Source organism: Chrysoperla carnea, chromosome 3, assembly GCF_905475395.1.
Source record: "Chrysoperla carnea chromosome 3, inChrCarn1.1, whole genome shotgun sequence".
In the NCBI taxonomy this organism is placed as follows: domain Eukaryota; kingdom Metazoa; phylum Arthropoda; class Insecta; order Neuroptera; family Chrysopidae; genus Chrysoperla; species Chrysoperla carnea.
In genome coordinates, this window is record NC_058339.1 from 82,069,090 (window position 1) to 82,094,456 (window position 25,367).

General features: G+C 27.2%; 1 protein-coding gene across 1 annotated transcript in view; it reads right to left on the reverse strand.

The window, feature by feature from the left end:
* Nucleotides 1-475: 475 nt before the first annotated feature.
* LOC123296888 (dendritic arbor reduction protein 1) overlaps nt 476-25,367 on the reverse strand; it is a 379,251-nt gene continuing 354,359 nt past the window's right edge. Inside the window, exon 4 of the mRNA XM_044878585.1 lies at nt 476-682. Within this exon, the coding sequence (XP_044734520.1) occupies nt 489-682 (194 nt within the window). The 3' untranslated portion in view covers nt 476-488. The remainder of the gene's footprint in view (nt 683-25,367) is intronic.

A 25,367-nucleotide genomic window follows, 5' to 3' on the forward strand; every position in this document is an offset into this window, starting at 1 on the left:
CTGGACGTGTTTTGATGTAAAATTTGGCATAAAACTTTCTTGAAAATTAAATTAAATCAACAATAATCACAGAGTATATGTATTTAAAAAAAGTGTTAAGAAAAAATATAAATCACAAAACTAATTAATTTTCTCCACCTTCAATAATTTAGAATCTCTCATTATATTTAAACATTTAAGTATTAAATTTTTTATACATTTATTTATATATTAAAAATAGTGTTTTTTAAATTAAAATTAAAAATTCATATTTTGTAAAAACAATAATTTTTTAAATAAATATTAAGTATAGCAACAGTGTCGAATTTTTTTAAAATATTTTTTCATAAGTGAAGACATTTGCATTTTTATTTGTGACATAATGCTATATGTGAATTGTTTCTCAGCAATAAATAATTTTACATGAATGTCTTTTATATTATAGTTTCTGAGACTTTTTAGTAATAATTATTATTAATATATTCGAGTTGTTGATATTTGATTGAACATCATTTATTATTTGTTTTAGGTAAATGTCGTTTCATATGTAATGCTAAATGATCGGAGCGTGCAAATGATCGTTCACAAACACCACACTTAAATGGTTTTGCACCCGTATGTTTTCGATAATGACGTGTTAATTCATCACTACGTGCAAATCGCCATTCACATTCGGGCCATTGACATTGATAAGGTTTTTCACCTGAAACAAAACGAAAGCAGAAAATTAATATCAAAGTATCAAATAAAAACGAGCCTTAAATTTTAGAAGAAAAAAAAATAAATGAAAGAAATTTGTGATTTTTTAATTGCAATTTTTTCAAAAGTAAAATATTTAAGGCAATCTTGGTCCAAGGAAATTTGAATAATTTAAACGTACATTTAACATTTTCTAAGGAACAATATATTCTTTTCATGGGCATTATATTTTTCTGGTTCTTTTTGCGATTAAACGACAAGTTTTGCGTTATTGTCTGCATTGGGTATAAGTAGTTTTTGATACATAGCCAAAAATGCGGTTCGAAAAACTTTTTATTTCGAAACGAGTTCGAATATATATCAAAAAATACCTCTAATTGGTCATCTACTGCATAAATTTCTCTGGAATGTTACCTTTCGTAAAAGAGACAAAAATTTTTAGGTCCAAATTACTCTAGAGAAACGCATGAGCATAGATGCCACGTCGAAGATATATTCTGGTATTTAAATAATATTCCAGAAAAAGAAAATAAAATAGAAACTAATTACATTTAAAATTTTTCTAAATTGTTTTCACATAGCGAATGGTTTTTAATGAAACTGTAAACACATGAGATATAATTTATAAAGATAAATTAATAAAAAGAATAAAAAATTTAAAAATTAATTTAATTTGACATTACCATAAATTACAGATTTCTGTAAAAATAGTCAATATAAAATATTTCACGGCCATCTTTTCTGATATATTCAATGAATAATTACGACTATTATACATTTAAAACAAAATAGAAAACCATACATATATTTTACCTGTGTAAAACAATCCTTACCATTATTTCGAGTGTTATAGAAAGGGGATAAGCGAGAGCAATCTTTATCAATCTTTACTTTATACCCAGCGAAGCGGGTGGGTATCATTCTAGTTTTACATATTTTCAGATGGTTTTTTTGAAAACGATTTTCTTTTAGATTGGAATTTATCCCAGAACTTTCTTAATAAAATATTATTACGATATTTGCAAGATTATTCTGTAAAATGACGCATTTTATAAAAAATTTAATAAAAAAAAATCTATGATGCTGCAATAAAATTTTCCATCAATACAAGAAATACTCTACATTTAATAAATATTTCTATTTGACATATATTTTTATTTTTATAATACAATAATAAAATAGTAATTAATTATATAAATTAAAATTAAAATTTATTATTTATAAATTTAAAAATAATAGATAATAATTTAATAATTGACATGCAAAATATGTTTTATAAAATAAAATTGTATATTAATCAATCAGAGTTAGTTTTATATTACTTAGAATTACAATTTTATTGATTTAAAGTCAATAAAAATATTTTAGTTTAGTTTTTGTTTCTTTTTTTTTTAAAGTTTGTAAAATTTAAATAACATGTCGTGTTTTTTGTTATTATCTTAATCGTATTCAATTAGTTATTTAATATATGAATAAATTAATAATAAATTACATTAATTTTTGGCACGATTATGTATATAAAGTGTTTTACTTCGATTATTTTCTTATACCAAATTATACAAAAATCAGTTTTAGTGATTTTAGGAAATACAGATCATGATATTTCCTGAATATAGCTTTACATTGGTGAAATAATTTTTACAATCGGTTCAGTTGTTTTTGATTTTCAAACAAAATGTCAAATGTTTCCTCTTTATAATATTATTGTAGGTTGTCTTAATTTCCGATAAACCTTAAGACTGTTGTTACAAATATTAAGTGATATTGAAAATTTTAGATTTCCACTATATTCATCATAACTTATATTTCTCATACTTAATTCCAAAAAGAAGACATCGTATCGGTTAAATCTCTAGACATTCTCTTTAAAAGATGCATTAGCATTGAGCGCGTTTAAAACATACATTTATTATACTCAAAAATAATTATGAAATACATTTGTCCCCCAGTGTATAGTTAAAACATTTTCAATTGTAATCTAATAAGTCATGAAATCCATATAAATAATTAAAAATTAATTTACGAGAATTAATTTTTATTTTATTATTATGGGAAAATATGTTGAGAATTACTTGAAAATATCTATTTTATTTATAATCTTATAATCGAATTGATTTATTTTAATGCCAATTGTATTAATGCATGTAATGTATGGAAAAGTCTGGTGTGAAGTGTCCACATAACCTCCAGATACAAATAATGTATCAAAAACTTAGTTGGTAATGTATCAAAAAATCTAACAAAAGTTGGATTTTTTAATTTTAATTTTTTTCTTCTTAGTTATCATCAAATTTTATTTTCATACATACTAGCTGTGAACCACCCGCTTCGCTCGGAAGCTTCAATTTTAAATATAAAGATTATTGTGTTACAACCTTTACTTCGAATGCCGTCACTTACCCTAATTTTGTTCACAATTGCGTTCAACCTACAAAATTATCAGTGTTTCTCTACTATATTATGCATGGATTATACATAAAATTATTTTATTTATTATTATGCATGGATTATACCTTTCTCTTGAATCACTCTATCTATAAAAAAATCGCATCAATATCCGTTGCGTAGTTTTAAAGATCTAAGCATACATATTATCATAGGGATAGGCAGCGGGAAGCGACATTGCTTTATACTATATATTGATTTTGATATTTAAGAAACTATAAAATTTTCAGACATTTATCTCCTTTGCAAAAGATTTATTGGTTTATCAAGATTGGGTTCCAAAAGCACGAGTTTAAAAATATATTATATACCAAAATTTCGGCGGCGTAAATTACAAGCAACTTTTCGGCCGAGATGCCCTTAATAAAGCAACAAATCACAATTGAGCTATTGCCCTGTTATTACACTACGTTGAAAACGCACCATCATGATGGATAAAAGTTTTCTAACGGACTTGGATTAAGTAGCAGAAGTTTTAAAAGATAACGAGCTTTGCACGAATGTAACACCGCTCTTCGAATCGAAGAGAACCACGCTTTAATGGAACAAACACTTCAAGGTAGTCTAACCTAGCCAATCATCAAGACAAAGCCATAGAGTACTACTAAATTATCAATTTCCATCAAGTCACATTTTGATTGCGTTTCGTACTTTTTTTTAAATGATGAAAGATCTTCATTGATCATGAACTCTGGGTCCATAACCTGTTATTTAAATACTATAATTACATTATTTTAGCTTAAACATAGAGGTTGAAAAAATCACATTTAAGTACTTCTTAAAAGATGTTAATATTATGTTAAATACATATATAAAATATAATATTATTTAATAGATATTAGTTAGTATAGGTTTAATATAGTAAAGTTTTACCTTTTACATTTATACCTTTGACATTTTCATTAATCAACTTTATAACTATTTATTTATTTATTTATTATTGATCAATGTGGCCTTCATATAATCACGACTTTCATGTAAGTATATTCTATTCTAAGTATTGTGATTATTTTTATTATTCTTACCAATATGTTTTATCTATATTATTTGATCTATTATTATATTGAAAATCGATACTTAATATATATTGTAATTACTGGAATGTTATAAAATCGTAATAGTTACACAGAATGATTCAAGTTATAACAGTAGGACTTTATCAAAAGTTAGATAACGTTAAAATAATGACATTTTTTTCAATAAACCTATAGATAGGAAAACGTGCTTTTCTAGATGAAATTTTAGAAAAAAAAAGAATATTATGTTATTTGTAATAAAGTAAGTGGAGCTATAGATCTTTTCTCAAAATGAGTTGGCAGTACACCCATATTTCTACTGCTGGTTTTCATAATTAATCATAATAAGCCTATCATGGAGGCTTTTTAACTCATCTTGTCAAATTTCTAATTTTTTAAGCTTGTTTTTGCAAAAATTAATAAAAATATTCTTTGGTTTCCAAAATTTTAACGCCCTGCCATTATTTTTACATTATCTACCATTTGATGAAGCTGTTATAATTTGGATCTTTTATGGAATCTCTTATAAAATGGGAAGAACAAAATTACCTTAAGTGCTTCGTTCAATAATCTGTTCGTAGAGTTCGCTATTTAATTTAAGTAATTTTTAGAAAATAAAATAACATTTCACTGATTAGGTAATTGTTAATAATTTATAATGACTCGGTCGAATATAATAAGAATTGAATCACAATTTTAAGTAAGATAATTGAATTATTTTATGGTGAAATTTACACTTATTTAAAGCGCCATTATAGAAGAGATAATAAATATACTGATCGACATTATTAGTAATTAGAAATGTTATAAAAAACATATAACTTAAAACTTTCATCAGAAATTACAACAGCAAATTTAGAAAAAATTAAGAGACTAATGATGCATTTTTATTTTAGAAAATTTCGTGTTCATTGTTCTTTTGATTTAAGATATTATCGATTATGACATACTATGAAAATGTAAATTTTTATCGTTCCGTATGATTTTTTGTTTATTTTAACTGTATATATTTTGCTTTTGGGAGCTTTAGTATGCTTTATTCTGAGGGCAAATTTTGGTATAGTTCTATTCATTATAAAAATCGCTGAAAAGCAAATTAGGTGGAATATAAAAGAATAAGAGAGATCAAGTAGACGGAATAATCAAAATTTGATCAAACACAAGTGAAGTTTACAAAATTAAAAAAAAAAAACCGAGAAAATTTTCGGATATGAAATCCTAAACTCGTACTTGAAACGTATCAAAGAACACTTTCCATTAAATTACCTTTTTCTTTAAAGCTTTCTCCAAACTGAACCGATTTTGAGGATCATCGGCTATTTATTAGTTGTCCCGGGTACGGAACTCGCACTTGAAACATAGCTATGAACACTCCTCATTAAATTACCTTTCAAACGAAACAAAAAAATTAAAATCGGTCCATCTGTTTAGACGCTACGATACCACAGACAGACACACTGGCTTTTATAGTAATAAACTTTGAAGATTTTACGCTTTTTATACTCAACAACTTTTGTTTAAATTACAATTAACGGGTGGCTGATTATGGAATTTAAGGATTAAACTGAAGAAAAGAAAACTGGTTTAACTGAGTTTAATTGCTGTTGTTGAAGTTTTTGTTTCTTTGGAGAAAATTTATTAAGGCGAAGGAGCTCATGTGTGATGCTTAGGGTAGCGGGCTCGATTCCCGCCGTCGAAACAAAATTAATTAATAGTTGTGATGAGCTGCTGAAGTGCATGATATATGCATGAAGGAGGTGCAGTCAGTGGAAAAGTGGTAATACACATATATGGTATCACAATGGGCTCTAAAGCCTAAGTGTGTCCTTCGTGGACAGCTAATATCACCTAACCTAACCTAACCATACGCACGTTTTGCGTAGCGTATTTCGTTATATTGAAAATGATCTTTAAATAAATAAAGATCTTTAAATAAAAAAAATAATATAAATAAAATATATAATCTTAAGTTAATCATATTTTACATAAACATTTACTAATTCAGGTAGGAGTTAAGTAAAGTTGTTTTTGTGTGTTATATCTAAAAAGTGATTGAGCAACCAATAACAACAATAACAATATTAACAATAATAATAATAATTTTTAACATTATTATTAACACAATAACTGTGATTTATACTGATCGTATACCATATATGTAAATATTTATTGGCAATTCAGTTATAACTTTACATTTATACGTTAACTTTTTATTATTGATTGTGTTTGTGTATTGGATTTTTTTTTGGTTGGAATTTTATTGTAATTTTTTATCGCTTTATTGTAATAATTTGTAAAGTCTGGTAACGAATTTTTCTGAAATTGTAACACTAATTCTTTTGATGTTCATCTTTTTCTTAAACAAATTCTTTATAAAGGTGTACGAATATGTATATTCATTCCAATGGAACGATTTTGTATATTCGAATGTCGAAACTAGTTACTTTGAATGTAACCAAATATTTACTTACTTCGAATGTAACAAAAAATAGTATTGAAAAAAATAAATTGTTAATAAAACTAAAGCTACACAATTAATAGGTTTATTTCTTGAGTAGCCACAATTTGACCTTTAAGAACTAAAATTCGAGCTTAAAACACAAATCGCTGTTGTGCAAGCATCCACGAAGATGGGTGTAATTCTGAAGTGTCGGGACTTTTAAGTTTGATCAACATAACTCGCAATTGTAAAATATTTGAACATAACTTAACAATTTCCTCCGAATGAATTCTCTTAAGATATTTTACCTCGAGGATTTTATACCGTGTATGTCGCTTTAGCTATCATGCTTGTGAGTCAAAAGATTAATTCGACTTTATGAAGAGATTTTGGTTAAACTTTATACCGAAATTTCTGTGAATTTACCTCTGTTCAATAGGGTACATTCGGATGTGAAAATAAATTTTGAGATTTGATACAAATAAAAAATTTACTAAAATATTTTGATTTTGAATTAATCTGTATAACGTGCCCTAAAACACGAGCCACCATGATGTAGCATCATATAGGCAAAAATAATATGCATTAATTACTAATTTGTTTATGATTTTCATAGTAATTGTAGGTTATGTTACAATCAACTTTATTTATACATATAATAAAAACATACACGACTGTTGTTTTTACCAATATTACGTCACCAAAATGGCTTTCAGTGTTTTTGGGAGAATAAAAAAGGTTTAAAATTTAATTCAATTTTAAGGCAAGAAAGCGTGTCTATTTCGCTGAAATGTATATTTTTTTGGCTTTTTATTAGAAAAATCAACTTTTGAAGTAGCTTTTCATACTTAGTAGAATACTACTCTATTGGTTATTGATCATAATTATTGTATTAACGGAAACCTAATTATGAGATGCCGGTGAAGTTGTTACTGGAAACCAGATTTTCTTGAGCTTGAGCTGTCAACTTGTTGAAGGATTTTGAATTCGAATGAGAGATAGCTTCCATAAAACCCGATAACCTATCTCTCTGAGCGGACAAGTCACTTTTAAAGGTTCTTAATTTTTTCCATAGCATTCTATACATCATATAATATTTAAAAAATATATGTATATCATAGGTGTGAACCAATATTACCTATAAATGATTATTTAGTATACATATATGATGTAACTACCCATCTCATTCTGTAATCTTCTCATCTCTTTCTTACACCCACACCAACTACATTACACAAACATGCAATAATGTATATTGTCAGTAATTGCCACTTCATCCAATAACATATATCATTTATTTATCATTATTGTATAAGCATGCATATTTGTATATTTATTTTATTGGTACCAATCAATATATCAATAATATTTGATAGCATATCATTATACTTTCTATTATATTTACAAGTAGCTGAAATATGTAAGTAACATCACTTAAGTTATTCAAATAAACTTTTTATTTTTTAAATTTATACAGTTTTTAGAGTGCTTTTAATGAAAATGATTTCTTGCAGTAGCTGATGAAACATGATTTTGGTTCGATTATTGCAACCTCGTTTATTTTTAAACGACCGAGTTTGTTGCTGCGAAGGGCTGGATAGAATTTTTGTTGGACTTTAACTTTGTGGATAACTTTTTTCTTTCATCTCGTTAATCAGAAACATTGTGTTTCAAAGTAAGAGATTTTTTATGAAAAAGAATCTATGACAACCCATCTTGCTCGGAAATTTTGTCCTATTATACTATCATACTGTTGGTAATATTATGAAGCTTGGTTTTTTATTTTTGAAACAGATACGGATTTGCTGTTTTCTCCGTCATACTTTCATTCAGAAAAAGGAAATGGGTTGAAATAAAATTTTGAAAAGAATTTTTTTCCTAGTTTCAGAAATATCTGCCAATAGAAAGAAGCAGGAAAATGAATATAATAATAATAATAGTAATGGAGTTTAATCTCCGTTTTTCAGACATCCATCTACAACAGAGGCTACCCACATCATTATTTTTAATCTGTATTTATTTTAAACTATACGAAACATACGAATATACAATTGAATTTATGATGTGGGTGGATTCGGCTACTACATTCTTATCCAAGCCACGACAGTATGATCAATTTATCGCCCCAATAATTATAATTGATCAGATTGTCGCTATAACTGACTGACTGACATAACTGTTATCTGTATGCAATATACAAGCTGTATAACAATTTTGAACCTCACACCTTTGTCGGGGGCAAATATTAATAGGTTAATACTAACCCCACGCATTTGGTTAATACTAGCCCCAGAGGTACTTTTCAAACATAAAACATTATTTAAAAATAATTTTGCATTAATTTAACAAAACAACATGCAGATGTAATTCTCCACTTAAGAAACATTAGATATATATGAATCCTCAGTTACATAAGTAATCAATTAAAGCTCAAATCAAAAAAATCACGATGTAAAAATAATCAATTATCTCAATTTTAGCACCTATGTGCTACAACTACACAACACGGCAGCTGGCGGGAAACTGGAGTGATGCGACTTGTTCGTTAGCATCGCCCAAAATTAAAACCTTGAAGTTAGCACTTTATCGTGTATAGTTTAGTTGTTAGAGAACTGTTAATATCTACGCCCGTTAAAACTAGCCCCACGTTCCCCTACTTTTGTTTTATATTTCAACTTCTTAATTGTGAAAGTCTCCACTAAAATCAAAACTATTATTGTTTTTTATTCAACAGATCTAAGAAAATATGCGTAGGCACTTAATATTAAAAACCCTAACTCACACAATAATTACATTAAATAATAAAGCAAAACAAAAAATCATATTGATATATGTATTTAAAAGTCATAATATTTTATATTTATTATTGATTATTCATTCATTCATTCATCGTTTAATAATGAACAATAAAGTAAAATTAGATTTATAAATATTAATAATTATTATTATTCTCATAATTATAATACAACATAAATACATAATATTTATCATATTCAAACAGTATGTCATATTTATGTACAAAGTCGTATGTATTTTATATTTTATGTTATATAAAATATTAGATGAAAACTGTTGAAAAACCAACTAGGTCATAGAATAAATGCCAATTGGAATGAGAATGAGTAAAACTTTTGAGAGATCTCTATATATTATTAATACGGCAGTAAGGATGTTTGTTTGTTACGCTAAAACTACCGAATGGTTTTTAATGAAATTGTACAGCAATATAGCTAATACTTCAGAATAACACATGAGCTATAATTTATAAAGATATATTTAAAAATTAATGGTTCAAAATGATGATTATAGATGTAACAGATCTATAATCATCATTTTGAATCATAAATTAAAGTATTCTGTAAAAATTTAAAATAGTAAATGTCAAATCATTCATGGCCAACTTTTCTGATATACTCAATGAATTATGACTATTTTACATTTAACAAAATTGAAAACTTTGCCCATCAAGAGAGCTGGAGGCTATAAAGCGATGTTCATAGATGTTCTGACAAGTCAAAGGTTTTGATAAGAGGTTGGATGGTTTTTAATCCTCAATCAAAGTTTATGAGAGAGATTTTCGTTTATGTTTACTGTACGAAGCCTTGTTTCCTCCTCTTTTAGAAAAAAATTACAGATCGTCCCATTATGCGTTTTCTTGCCGAGGTTTTGTATAGAAAAAACACTTGAGCATTTAGAAGAATCGAATTACTATTGATAAAACTCCATGTGGCATTATCACTGAGTGTTTCTAAAAAATAATTGGGTATTTTATTTAAAAAACCTATTTATATTTCATGAAAAAAAGAAATAGTGAAAAGAACGAAATAATTAGTATTTCGAGAATTCATAAAACTAATTTCTATAAAAATTCGTTTTAACAAATTCAAGTCTATTTGATTCTTTACTGGCTTATTTTATCTTTGATAAAATACGGAAAACTAACCTCACTAATTTTTACAGTTTTAGATATATCTTTACCCAGAGGATATCGTAAATTGGATGTTCATGGTTTTTAAATTATGATTTTATTCATTATTTATAATATATTGCATGCAATATTCTTTTTATCCGATAAATATCGATTTGAGATGCACAGAAAGGTTTTGAACTTGCTTGGAGCCATTTTCTGTATTTAAGATTCACATCCATCTACAAGATTTTAAAACAAAAAATAACAAGCAAAATTTGCAGATTTTAGAAAGCATGCGATCTAGAACAATACAATTTAATTGTGCAAAAAAAAAAAAATTTCAATGGTGGTAGCGAAAGGAAATAATATTTTGTTAAATTATCCGAAATTCAGGCAATTCAGAATTATTATTATTTTTTCAACCCGTGCGGAAGTCCATAGTGCGGTATCCGTGGCTAAATAAATAATATATAAGCGATACAAAAATTTACTTTCTTTTTATTTATAGGCAATTTTATTGTAGATATGATATATAAATTACATAATGTTCAAAATTAGATGTTTATATTATTTGTCTAGCCTGTTGTTCCTAAGCACCTACATTTTTAAGATCGTGAGTCTATTTTTCGTCAGTATTCAGCACGATTAGATTAGCTTGAAAATGAGGGACGGGAAAAATATAACATAATACATCTGAGCTTTTGTGAGCTCTTAAAAGGACATTTGTATATGTGTTAAAATTAGTTTTGTAATTTTGATCGGTTGTGATTCATGACTTATTTATAAAACTCCCATCACTTGAGCCTAATTTACTCTTGATGTTTGTTTGGTTATAAAAATTTATCAATCTCAAGTAGAATGATATTACAAATTTGTGTTTTCATTTTGCACATATTTTCGAAAATAGATTTCTCTTTCAAAAAACTAGTTACTAAGTGACTGACTGCCTACTAATGCAAAGTTTATTTATTTATATTTTAACATATTTTATTGAAAGATAATATTTTTATGGTTATACGCATACTATTATTATAGTAAAGTAGTAAAAATATTTCAATAGCGAACAGACTAAGGAAAAATTATCAAAGTATCCTCCTGACAGGACATTTGCAAATCTTATGTCAATTTTTTGAAGTGAAAACTTGGCACTTTTTAAGGTAAACAAAAATCATGGAACTCGCGTTGTCGGTGTTGTAATTGAACTCCCCCTAAACGAAAAGTTCGATTTTGAAATTTTGTGTGTGTGTCAAAGTTGATGCTAAGATGTTTTATATTCACAATTCGATCCACTGCAAAATGTTTTTGATGGTTCCACACCAAAGAATTAAAACCCATGAAATAAATGGTGGAAACGCATATAAATGATATATCCCATTACATCTGACTATTCAAATGTATTTATTTGCGCTCCCACCATATTTATTTGCAAACAGCTATTTGAATACTATTGAGGTATTATTTATTATTATTCAGGTATTGTAAAAAGGTATTTATTAGAGTTATATGCGAGCGCAAAAAGCTCCTCTACCGAAGGCTTCAACTACACCGAAAGCCAGTTATTTAAAAAATTTAAGTTTATACTTCCGTCGATAGTCCCCATGAACAGAGGAAAAATTATCAAAGTAGTTAAATAGAGTAGGTGTTTCTAAAACGTAGAAAATTGCTACGTTAGCATAGAAACTCACATCCCTTATGATATTTTTCGAAGGTAGATTCTCTCTCATAGAATTCGTAGCTTTTTCGAAACAAGAAATTATATTAACGAAAATTCTCAAAATTTTTCCATATTTTAATCCAAACTGTTATACTTTTCAAGCCCTCAGGTAAAAAAATCATAAAAAGAGATACCATGACTTCCCGTTGTTCAATCCTCAATAGGGTTAGGTTAAGTTAGGTTACATTGGCTGTACACGAAGGACACACTTAGGCTATAGAGCCCATTGTGATACCATTTACGTGTTTTACCACCTTTACGCTGATAGTTTCATTTATCAGCTCCTCAATTGCAGAGGCTGAGTGCACCTTCTTCATGCATATACCATGCACTACACCAGCTCATTACAACTATTAATTTAATTAAAATTGTTGCGGCGGTGGAATCGAACTCGCTACCCTAAGCATACCATAAACGGAATTGGTTACGCCTTAACCAACCGAGCTAATAGGGCGACTCAATCATCAATTAGATTTTCAGAATTTAATTCATACATGACGGTAGTGTTCATAGAACCTTAAAGTACTTTATATTAAAAATATTTACTGTACTTACATTTTACAGCAATGCGATATCTTATTATAGGAAAAAGTAATGTTAGGTAGTTGATTATAATATGGGGGCCGTTGTTGCCCTGTAGGCACACCCGAAGCCACAAAATATAAATATCATAATGGCTGGAGAGAACTCGACGCGGCGGTATAATATCATACACGATGTAATATAAAGAGATACGTACATTTGTACAGCAGCAGCAGCAAAAAAAAACTGTATATAAGAAGGTGGACCCCTACCGTGCACGCTCTCAACTATTTATGACCCTCTGATAAATGTTATTTAGAACACTTCAATAAATCAAAAACCGGAATGAAATCTTTATATGGCATTGAAATTAGCACACTAAGTCTCATATTTCATTTAGCTACTTATATTCAACTTTAAATATTATATTTATTATATTATCAGTTATTTTAAATTTATTTTTATTTTAATTTATTTAATTATTTTATTTTTTATTATTATATAAATTAATTGGTTAATCTACATAATATTAGGAATAGGATTTTCCTCTTACTCTTTTAAAAAAGTGAGAAAAAGACAGGATAGGATGTACATATGAAATATATCATGGTATGAAATATTAAGGCGCGATCTTAATATCCATAATACCCTGTATATATGTAATATATATCAAGGTATATTAAGTTTAGTTGCAAGTTTCTAACACTTAAAAATATTGATGCTACGAACAAAATTTTGGTGTAGGTCAGGCAAACGAGACTCGAGAAGTCCCTAGGACTCTTAACTTAACATACGAATAAGACAGTGACAACCTAACCAGTAGCAACCTACAAAACGAGTAAGACAGAGAGACAACATTTTTTTTCTACCTATCTGATAATTAGAGAAGCTTAGATAGGTAGAAGAGTCGTATACCCATTTCGCTTCCTACTCTATGAGCAATGCGGACTTGAATAAAAAGACACAGAGTAAAGTTTATGACACACAATAAAGTTATAACAATGGTGACTTAAACTTAAATAACTCGTCCATACCTGGTGTAGGTGTTCATAAAATCACCTAGAGAGTCAATTTCCGGTTGTCCGTCTGTCTGTTTGTGAACATGATAATTCAAAAACGAAAAGGGATATCAAGCAGAAATTTTATAGGGTGCTCAGAACGCACAAAGTTAGGTCGAGTTTGAAAATGAGCCATGTGGGTCAAGGTTTTGGGTTCGTAGGACCCGTGTTGTAAATCGATAGAGATAGAACAAAAATGTTAAAAGAAACAAATGTTCCTTATAAAAGAATAAACAACTTTTGTTAAAAAAAAAATTTTTCCCGAAAACTTCACTGTTTACCCGTGTAAATTAGTGTACAATTGTAAATTAGGTTAGAAACATTATATGTATGTATGCAGATATTGCATATATTTTAAATTTATACGTTCCATGTATTATGTATGTGTTTGTTTGTTTATTACTTTGATCCATTGAGTAAGCGAGAGGAATGATACTGTTATTACTTTGTTTGTAAGAGTGACTATCTTTACTTACATGACATAAAAATACAAACGATTCAACACCGTCTCGATTTATTGAGGAATACTTGATATTTTCTTTTATTCTAACATTTAAACAAGTTTTAACATTAGATAAATCAAAAATCAACAAATTTTAACTTGAATAGAGCATTCATTGAACAACTAAATACCTATCGAACAAATATTCCTACAAATGAAAAATGGAACGTCGATATCGCCTACAACGATACGCTGTTTTATTGTATAGAACAACTATTGGTTCATATTCTAGACGTATGCGCTATATCTACACCAATCATAAACACAGAAGCATAACGATAAAAGAGGTTGTTTTTCGTTAATTAAATTACCTTTAAGAATAAAATCGAACTAATTTAATTTTCTCTTAATGAATTAATTTAAAACATATTAATTGTTACCTTAAGCAGAGCTAGTTAATAATTTGTATTAAAATATCGATTTAATTTACATAATATTTTTAATTATAAAAAATAAAAAAATAAAAAATAAATCATTACGTAGGAGCTGCGTAAACTTGGTGACTTTACTCAACAGAATTTTAAAATTATTATTTAAGAAAAATCTAAAAATGAAAAACTATAAGTATAAAAGTCATATCGCATAGTCCGTTGCGTCGGCGTTGAAAAAATGGATAGATGTTAAATTGTAGTAAATTTTACTTTCGCGTTATAAAATTTTGGTTGTCCGTTATATAAATGCATTTTAAGCTATATTAATCGGTAATTAAAAACGGTCTTTAATTTAGAAAGTGGTATACATTGGTTTGCGAAAACTTTTCAATCTATTTTTTATGAATTCATTTCCAAGAATTTTTTACAAAATTACGTCATGAATACCAAGCCAATAGTTCACTTTTTCAAGAAGAAAGTCGCTTAACTTATTCACATGTATAAAATTAATTAATATTAAATAGAAAATCACACTTAGAACTAATATAAAATGAAAAAAAAAACTTGTATACAATAATTTAAAGTCATGTCATTTACATATAGATTTAATTTATAAAAAAAAATGGAAGGTATTTAAATCTAATTAAATAATAAATTATATTATTATAATTATTTGAGTTGAATTGAATTTGAATTGAATATGAAAAACGTGCAGTTGGATTAAATCGTGTATAATTGTATAATTATATAAGTATATTGAATATTAAAATTAAATAAGCATATAATATCACAAATATTATATTACAAAATATTAAAAAATAACTGGATGGCACTCGTCTTAAGATGATTTACTTATTTTTTGATTGGCATCTCGCGCGGGATTCCAAATCAAAAATCGAAAAATGTTCAAACCGTTTGCAGAATACAAGTCTTCGTTAATTTTAATAAATTTTACTTATTTGTTTTTGAATTGGAAGACTAAGGAAAAAGTTAATTTTTCAAATTATTAATAGAAAAATAAATATACTGAAAATAAGTTTTAATTTACCATTTTTTCAATTCGCACCGTGCGTGAGTTTTATTGGAGGCGTTTCCATGGTAACGATACACTAATTATAGAATTGTATGGATGCATATATAATTGTATGGATCGCATTTATGACTTACATTGAAAATTTAATATAATTGTTTCACAAATTTAAATAAATAATTATGATAATTTACATTTGAAAAATAATATTTGTGCAATTTGATTTCTTATTTTCACAATTTTTAATGCATTAAATTTAATTAATTAGTGTTTTTCAATAATTTTAATTTGACATTTTCTATAACATTAACATGTAAAAAATTGCAAATTAGTCATAACAGCCTCCTTTATTCCACTGGACGCGCTGGCATCGCTTGAAATTCTGACCTAGCGTAAATATTTTTCAAATCAAAATGCCATTCAAATTAAAAAACCATTATTCTTACTTTACTTTCAAGTTGAATTACAGTAAATAATGAGAAAATATTCATTTCTGCAGATTAAAGGGGATAATCTGTACAAAACTAATATGGTCAAATCATACGTCTATCAAGGAATTGTGGGAGGCGTAAAAAATAAAAAATTGTACACACATATTTATATAACAAATAAATAAATATAAAATTAATAACACAGTTCACAGTAGCAAGTCACGAATTAAGAAATATTTTTCTACTAGAAAAAAAAAAAATGAAATAATATATTACAGTTATATTCCATAACATCAAGCAAAAAAAAAAAAAAATGAAAAGAATTATGTGAGATGTTTGAAAGAAGAAAAATTTGTAATATAGATCTCAAGGTTAACTTAATTGTGTTGCTTTATTGCGCTGTCTTTATTGAAGTTAATAGTTTAATGTCAGTCGATTGGCCGAGTCGGCTTTATTATTTGTTATTAATATTGGTAAATACTATTGAAGAATTTATTTATTATACAGTTTAAAAAGGAAGCCATGGTGGATATGATCCTTCTAGATCAGACCAGTTTTAGATCCTTAAGCTCCTATTAACTCAGTTGGTTACGGCTTAACCAATTCCGTCCGCGGTATGCTTAGGGTAGCGGGTTAGATTTCCACCGTCGCAACAAAGTTAATTTAAATAGTTGTATGAAGGAATAGTTGTAAGGGCTGCTGTAAGTGAAATTGAGGAGCTGATAAATGAAATTATCAGCGGAAAAGCGGGAAAATGTATACACATATGATATCATAATGGGCTTTATAGCCTAAGTGTGCCCTTCGTGGACAGCTAATATAACCTAACCTAGATCCTTAAGACGTTTATAGTGTGTCTCATTTTATGCCTTAGTGAATTTCAATTCTTATTCTTATTTAATTAATCAAAATCTTCATGTCAATAAATTTCTGTGCCAAAAATATCCACTTTCATATTTTTGCTTAATAAAACACTTATAAAAGAAAGGAAATAGCCATGTGTCCTTGAAAAATCAGATATATATTGGAAGCCTTTTCCAACTCACCTTATGGCTTTTTTTGCTAAATTCTATTATAAAAATCATTCAGTAAACATAAATCTGGTATTATTTCATTCAAAGGACGGAGTCAAAACAGACCGATTTGACGTATCATGATCTTACGGTAAGTAAATTTTTTTGATTTTCAGAGTGAATACAACTATTTCAATCAGGCAATAAAATAGTAATTGTATTGATTTTAAATTGATTTAAAACTGCAATTAGTGATTGAGTTTATATTGAAAAATGTTTTAAAGAATTTTATAATTTACTTTCGGAATAAGTGACAATCTTTGTTTATCCTCTCCAGTATGACGCTAAAATATTTTAAGATCTAATCTTATGGTATTTTAATGAAATTCAAATGAAAGCCGCTAAATGTAATTAACATCGATTGAAAATATTCCAAACGTAAATACTGTTAACGGTTTGCAATAAAATGACAAAAAATGTTGAGAAAGCTATAAATAAAGGTGTTGGCGCCGTGAATAATATACCTAGTATTACAAGAATTACAGAGTTTAAGATTATTTGCGTTTCTACCATTGAATTTATCCATAATGGGATTAGCATCATACCTTACCACTTTTTTCCTGCAAGTCTGTTAAAGAAGCCTCGTTACCCAATTTCCTAAAAGACTTAGTAGAGCAGTCTTAGTAACTCGTGCATTCTGAGTCGATTGGCTATCCTTTTAACTTTCATTTCCTGGAGGGTACTCAATTAGGTAGCAGAATTTTTATAACTAATAAGTATCGTTATGAAAACATGGCTTATTTGTACAAATTTTCCCTTTCACAGATTGTAAATGTATCCATATGTGATGTAACTACGATTTAAACATATACAACATACGCAACCATTTTATCAGTCAGTCATGCATATTGCTTTCATGATGTTGTAGATAAATGTGTGTAAATTTTAATTACTATAACATCATATCAAAATTTAACTGTATAATAAATACCTATGTTTAATGTATTATATTTTTGAAGTTATACTTCTTTTGGCGCGTTTTGATGAGAGTGAATTTGTGCGCTGCGCGCGCACGAACGACATGGTGAAGTTAGCCACAGAATTGAAATAATAAAAAAATATATCAACAATGAATATAGTTACAGTACTGACTGTTCATACTATACAGTACACAGTACTTATATCCCTGAGCCAGTTCAAGTCAATGGTTGTGAAATATAGTATTCATATGAATAATTAATTTTGAATATCAATTTTATATAATTATTCATTTTTGTTCAATTTATTACATATATAAATATTATTTGTAAACTTTTGACATTGTGTTGTGAAAAAACTGTAAAAACTTTAAGTGTTTTCAAATATTAGAGGTTAATTTTGTAAGTATAATATATAGATATATTTCTAAAGAACTTATTATTTTTCTAACAAATAATCAAATAATAATAAAATTTAATTATTTATTATTTATTATTTATTACTTTAGATAATAATATTTTATCATTTTGTGAATCGAATCGAATAATTTTAATCATCTCTTTTTAATTTATATTACAGATTACTTGAATAATTTTCCGGCATTTAATAGAAAACATCTAGCATTGTACTTCAATATACTGGCAAGTATTTTAATTCAAGTGATAATTATTAACTGTGAAAATATTGATTACAAAGAAATTAATTATCTAAGTTAATTAATAAATAATAAATAATGAAATATTCAATAAGAAACATTATTTATTTTAGATTAATAATTAATGTATTTTACAATGATTAATTGTAAACTATATTAATACTTGGCAAGTCCAAAATTAGTTCATTCACGAAAATCATGAATACTATCAAAAAATCAAATTCTTTTGAAGACATTTTACAGCATGTTCTATAATTTAAATGTTACTTATTTGTGATTTTTTTCATTTTAGTTGCGATGCCGATGACTAATGCAGAAATTTATTTTCTGAAACGGGCACTATTTCCATACACAACAGCTGGAGCATCATATTTGGGTAGAAATGAGGATAAGTTACCCATAATTTTAAGTGGAGACTTTAACGTCAACTTCAGTTTAGAAACTTCTGGGCCACTTATTAACTTTTTAAATGGTGATTTAAATCTATTAATCAATAATGACCCTATAGTTTCTACAACACGGCATGGCACCACTATTGATGCTGTATTTACAAGATATTTATCTAACGTTTCAACAAGATCATTTATATCATATTTTAGCTACCACAAACCTCTTGTTACTCACATTCCTATTCAATCACCATCAGAAGAATCTACGAATATAGCTTAGTTTATTTCAAATATTTTTAAATGTATTTGACTGATTCACATAATGATTAATGATTTTATATTTGGACTGTATTGTTATATTTTTACGTTAATAAAATATTTTTTATTTAAACAAAATCTTTTTGATTGATTTTAATATTTATTGTCGATTACTACTGCATTTGAGTTATTTTAAATTTTTTTCATACTCCAAAGAAGTATAACTTCTAACGCGTGTACATAAGTACACACACTCTTTTTTTTTTTTTTATAATTACATTAAATGTCAAATAAATGATATAAAAACATTTCTCAAATAATTTACTATTTTTATTTCATTAATTAAATGAACTCTGTTGTGTGTATCAGCGCCATAGTTTAATATATTTAATACAATATATTATTTAATGTTTAATTTAGTAAGGTTTAGTATTGTGCCTAAACGATAATGTTGAGTCAACCTTTCGCCGTTTCTTGAAGTGAACCACAAAGCAAATAATCGAGGGGATGGTTGTTAAAGTGATTTTGGTTTCAAGTAATTAGCGCCAGAAATATAAAAATTTCTATTTACTCTTTATGTTTCACAAGTTGAATATTATTATGTTTTTTGTTTTAAATCTTATTCTAGCTATACCATATTTTAGTCTGCTTTTGTTTAGCATAAAAGTATAATAATCAAAGTAGTATGTTGGCCAAGTAAATGTTGAAAACTCGGTAATTGGGAATATTAATGTATTTTTTATATATTTTTGTCTACACCGTTATAATTTTGAGATGTTTAAACGCAGTCTTTTGGCGCTCTCGGTTGATAACGTATTAATATGTAACCTGTCAATTGGGGACTGTTCAATGTATAATTTACACTTAAAACGAATGAATTTATAACACAGAATTTACACTGGTTATTATTAAGTTTTCTAATAAAAAGTCGTAGAATAATATAACTCAATGTAATACCATACAAAATATAAGTAATCAATACCATACAGTATGTCAACGAATTTGACAAGGCAATACTATGACGTTATGTCCGTTTTAAAATTTGAATTTGCGTTTTAGAAATTTTGAATTTCTCTTACTGAATTTGCAATTTTATTAATTAATTTTAAGCAACTAAAAAGATTTACTATAATAATGGTTTAGTTGAAATATCCAGGTAACAAAGTTACTGAAAAAAAATATTTGAACAAAATTTAAATTTCATGAATATTCCCTATTCAAAAAAATAATACATGTAAATTTTAAACTTTGGTACAACACTCTCCCCTTTTATTTACTGTTTAATTTAGTATCATATTATTTGTGTTTTGTATATATTTATATAAAATTCGTGACTACTGGATTCATTAAATAATGTAATATTCTGGTATGTAGGTATTCAGTTATATGTTTTGTATCAAAATTAAATTAAATCATAAAATAGGAATCTTTATTTTATTAAAGTAAATAAAAAAAGGAATCATGTTATGTAGGATGTTATCGCAAAAAAAAAAAAAAAAAACAGCGCGTTTAAATAATAAAAAACGTTGGTGTTAAAGGCTCATGACTTCTGTATACTAAAAATAACTGCAATAAAAACGACTAGATATATTTCTTAACAATTCTGATAAAATTGATTAACTAATAACTATAAACATAGGGAAAGCTTGATACGGTAGTCTCTTTGTCTTAAACGATTCAGCGATTTCAATGAGGTATTTTTCCTATGGAAAAAATAGTGTAGTATGGTAATTAGTTTTTGTATAGATAGCTCTTCTTAAATCACGAATATTATTTTCAATATTGAAATTGCAAACATTTTAAAAAAAGTGAAATTTCTTTGAAGTTCATTATATACAGCGAAATTTTTTAATGACAAAATTAACCAATATTGTGCAATAAAATCAGATGTTAATAAGAATTTCATCAATAACATAATTAATATAATTTAATTTAATAAAATATCTTCAGGCTTAAAAATTTTTTTAAATTATTATAAAAAAATTCAATCAAATGCGAAACAAGTCTTAAGCAATCAATATTACATTATTACTACGCATTAACTAATTTTTTTTTGTAAATTTAAGAAAAAAATATCACTCAGGAGCTGCATTATTCTAGTGAAATTTTCCAAACGATGTGGATAATATAGAGGGCGGAGCAAAATGTTTCAAGCGAAAAATAAATGTTAATTTCAAAGGCACACATCTTATACGGGTATTGAATTATCTTAAATTTTCCGGCTCAATTAAAACCTTCGTCTCATTCAAAACTGACAAACATTAAATGAAATCCTTAAATTTGAAAGTGGTTCTTTACAAAAACGCACATTTTTTGTTTGAAACATTTTTTGCCGAATAGTTTATACAGTAATTGATAGCAAAAATATCCTATAGGACCCTATAAGAAATAACATTTTATAGATTTTTGCGCGTTTCATCATTCAATTTGAACAAAAATGGTCTTTATGGAAAAACAAGCCATTTTTATTGGAATTTTTTTTTCGAAGAGTGTCAGATTCCGCAGAAGACATACGAAAAACAGTTTTTGCCTAAACTGTACGGTTTGCGGGAAAATGTTTCGAACAAAAAAGGTTACTCTTTTAATCAATAACAACTTAAAGTCTAATCTCATCTTAAACTGTTTCTAATTTACAGTGTTCATCTATCAGCTATCTAATACCGCCTATACACCTAACATTTTTTTCTTGAAGCATTTTTATCGATAAAACTTAATTTTCGAATTTCAAGCATATATGTCAACTTAAAAAAGCACTCTGTATATGCCTACCTAACAAAATTAGTTATTTTAAATTCAGATTTTCCCAGAAATTAGCTTAGCTTTAAAGTTTTTGAAATTTTAGTTTTTAGTAGTCATGATTTCGAGTAGATATTTTGTAAAACAAACCTTGGTTAAATCAAAAATATTGCTAACTTGAATTATATGCAAATTCTAACTAAAACTTGTAAAAAAAAATGCGAAGATAAATAAACCATCGCCTATTTAATTGTATAAATTGCACAATCTATCAAAAACGACAAACTGATAAGATAATCGTAAAGTTACGGAATGCTAATATATTACATAAACATTTCACTTAAGCCTCCCTGATGGTTTAACAGAGAAGATATATTCTTTTACATTATTTAATATAATTCTCTCATCATCAAAGAAACAGACTTAAGACTGATGAGAGACTTTTAAGTAAAGTAAAGTGAATAGTAAGAGAGTTAAATACAATTATATTTGCTATTAAAATGCCGTAAGTTGTTTTTACTCTATTAAAACTTAATAATTATCCATGTTTTATTTATATAACGTGCAAATAAGTAATTTATATATCAACAACTTAATTACAATGTTATAACTAAAACTTTACTAAGTAATATACAGTTGAACCTGGTTAAATCAAATCTAAATAAAAACTTTATAAATTAATAAAGTTAAAAGAAATTTTCACAGAGGCTAAAATATCTTATCTTTTAAGTATGATTTTAATTTTGGAATTGAGTCTCAGTAACTCAACACATCATTCTATTTTTCTATGAATACTCCACAACATCTCTTTATGTTAAAATTGAACTTCTTTCGTAATTTTTAACTTTAAAACTATACAACTTGAATGAGTTTTTAATGTTTTCTCTTTGTTGTTAAAATGTTTAACTTATCGAGGTTTTACTGTACATGATTACTTAGTATTATATTATATTATTACTTAAGACTTGCGGTGGTTGTTTTGAATGTGAATAAAATCAATTTTTTTGTTTTTTGTCGTTTTTAATCAAAATCTAAAAGGTAAAATTTACGATTATGATTTTATACAGTTAGAAACTTTATTACAAGATGTATATTTGTGTACAGGGTAATTTAATTTTATAGGTAACAACTGTTAATAATAGGGAATATCAATGATTTTTTAATTAATTGAAATTAAAATTGGCCAATTCCATGAGCATATTAAACTACTTACATGAGCATTGTACATTACATGAGCATTTTAAACTACTAATTAGACAGAAAGATCGGACATAGTATTTGACGCCATATACTATGTTTGCCGTAAGAACTCATGCTAAATTTTGTTAGAAAGAGATAGAAATAAATCCTGGATGGCTTTTATCTTGCTTGTTTTTATAGTTATTCGGAAAATAACGGGTTTCCACTCTTAGTTTCTAATTATAGGGTGGCATCAAATTTTGTTTTACTTGCAAATCAGGAAAAGTTTTGGGTTGTTTTTCATTTTAACCAAAAAAAGCTCGATCCTATCCCGATTCGAAAACTTACTAAAATCAAAATATTCTTACAAAGACCAGAGAGATTATTTTAAATTTGATTCAGGAGGTAAGTCTTATAAGATATAGTCTTAGTGCATGTCTTTTGATTCAAAGGTTCTCCAGAACAGCTTGAATAAACTTTAAGATACTTCTGGACGAAACTTCATTTATTGGGCATCAGTGCATCCTAAGTGATGATTTAGTTTATAAGAAAGACCATCGCATTCACAGGCATTCTTGCTTTTCATGATAAAACATGGACCATATTTCTCGTAAATATTTTTGAATTATTCTGATCTTCAACTCATGCGCTTGGTAGTTTTAAATATTTGGTTTATACTATATTTACTCTACGCATATAATCAATAGATAGTAAATAAATATCGTTTGTACAATAGTAAAATAAATATAAATAGATAAAAAAAAAGATACATATGTATCTTGTATACCTGAATATAGTTACAAGTATATAAAACATAATAATAAAATGTAAGTATCCTATATCTGTAAATGAGATACAAAAAAGAGTTTCTTATTTCTTTTCTCAAGTGCAACCAAAGCAAACATCAACCAACAACCCACGCATCAAATTGTAACAAACAATTGACGTAAATATTATATACGAGCATATGTATGCACGTATGAAGCAATTATTATTATTATTCAAATATGATGAATTGTTTATGAGTCTAAGGTAAATTTTAGCTGAGCAATAAATTGCTTGATTCTTCCCAAGATAACTACGATACAGAGAAATATTTCCATTAATTGCCGCTTTCTCAACAGATCTTCTTTAATCAAAATGTGAGATGTGGATATGGGCACAAATATTTAAGCTTCGGAGCCACTTTTTGTCTTTTATCTATGCTTGCTTTTGTTTCCACGTACTCTGGAGTTTAAGTTGCAAAGTTTCTCTGGAAAACGGCTTGCTCCTTTTTTATAAGACTTAAGCTATTTTAATTTATTCCTATCTTAGTCTTAAAAGAGAAGGCGCAAGTTAGAGCAATATATTTTTTCATAAACATATTTTAGAATACTTAAACTTTGTCTTGTTACAAAACATTTTGCCAGACAAAATCTGACACATAAAGAAAAGCTTTGAGTATGATAAATTTTATGAATAAAAGTACCGTAAGTATGAATCACAAATATTCAATTATATTAATAGAAACATTAAAATGAAATACTAATAAATATAGCACAAACCTTCGTCTTCAATACCCAATACAAATTTTTACTTAATTACACAAACACAGTAAACATAAATTGAATGACACGGTAAATCGAGAGCGACAACAATAATAACATGCATCGGAGAGCAGGTAGGTTGCAGCTGAAAAAATAGGTAAGGGCGAGGTTGAAGTAACTCAAATGGCCTGTGCTGGAGTGGTTGTCTAACTACTACAAAAAACAGTCTTCAAAACAAAAGAGTTGATTTGACAACATATATACATACATACAACAGTTTCTTAGATACGTAGGTTTGTTTTATTATATAATTGGCCCCATAGTCTTTCAATATGAAAGTGTATAAACTATTTCCGTGAAGAAGGAAATTTTCGACACCGAAATACTCAAAATGATACCACGCTTTATGTTATACACAGTAAAAGTGAATCATCAATAATTTATAACATTATCGCTATGATCTTCCATCGCTTAAGATTATTTTGCCCAGTTTAATTACACAAAAACATACATTTA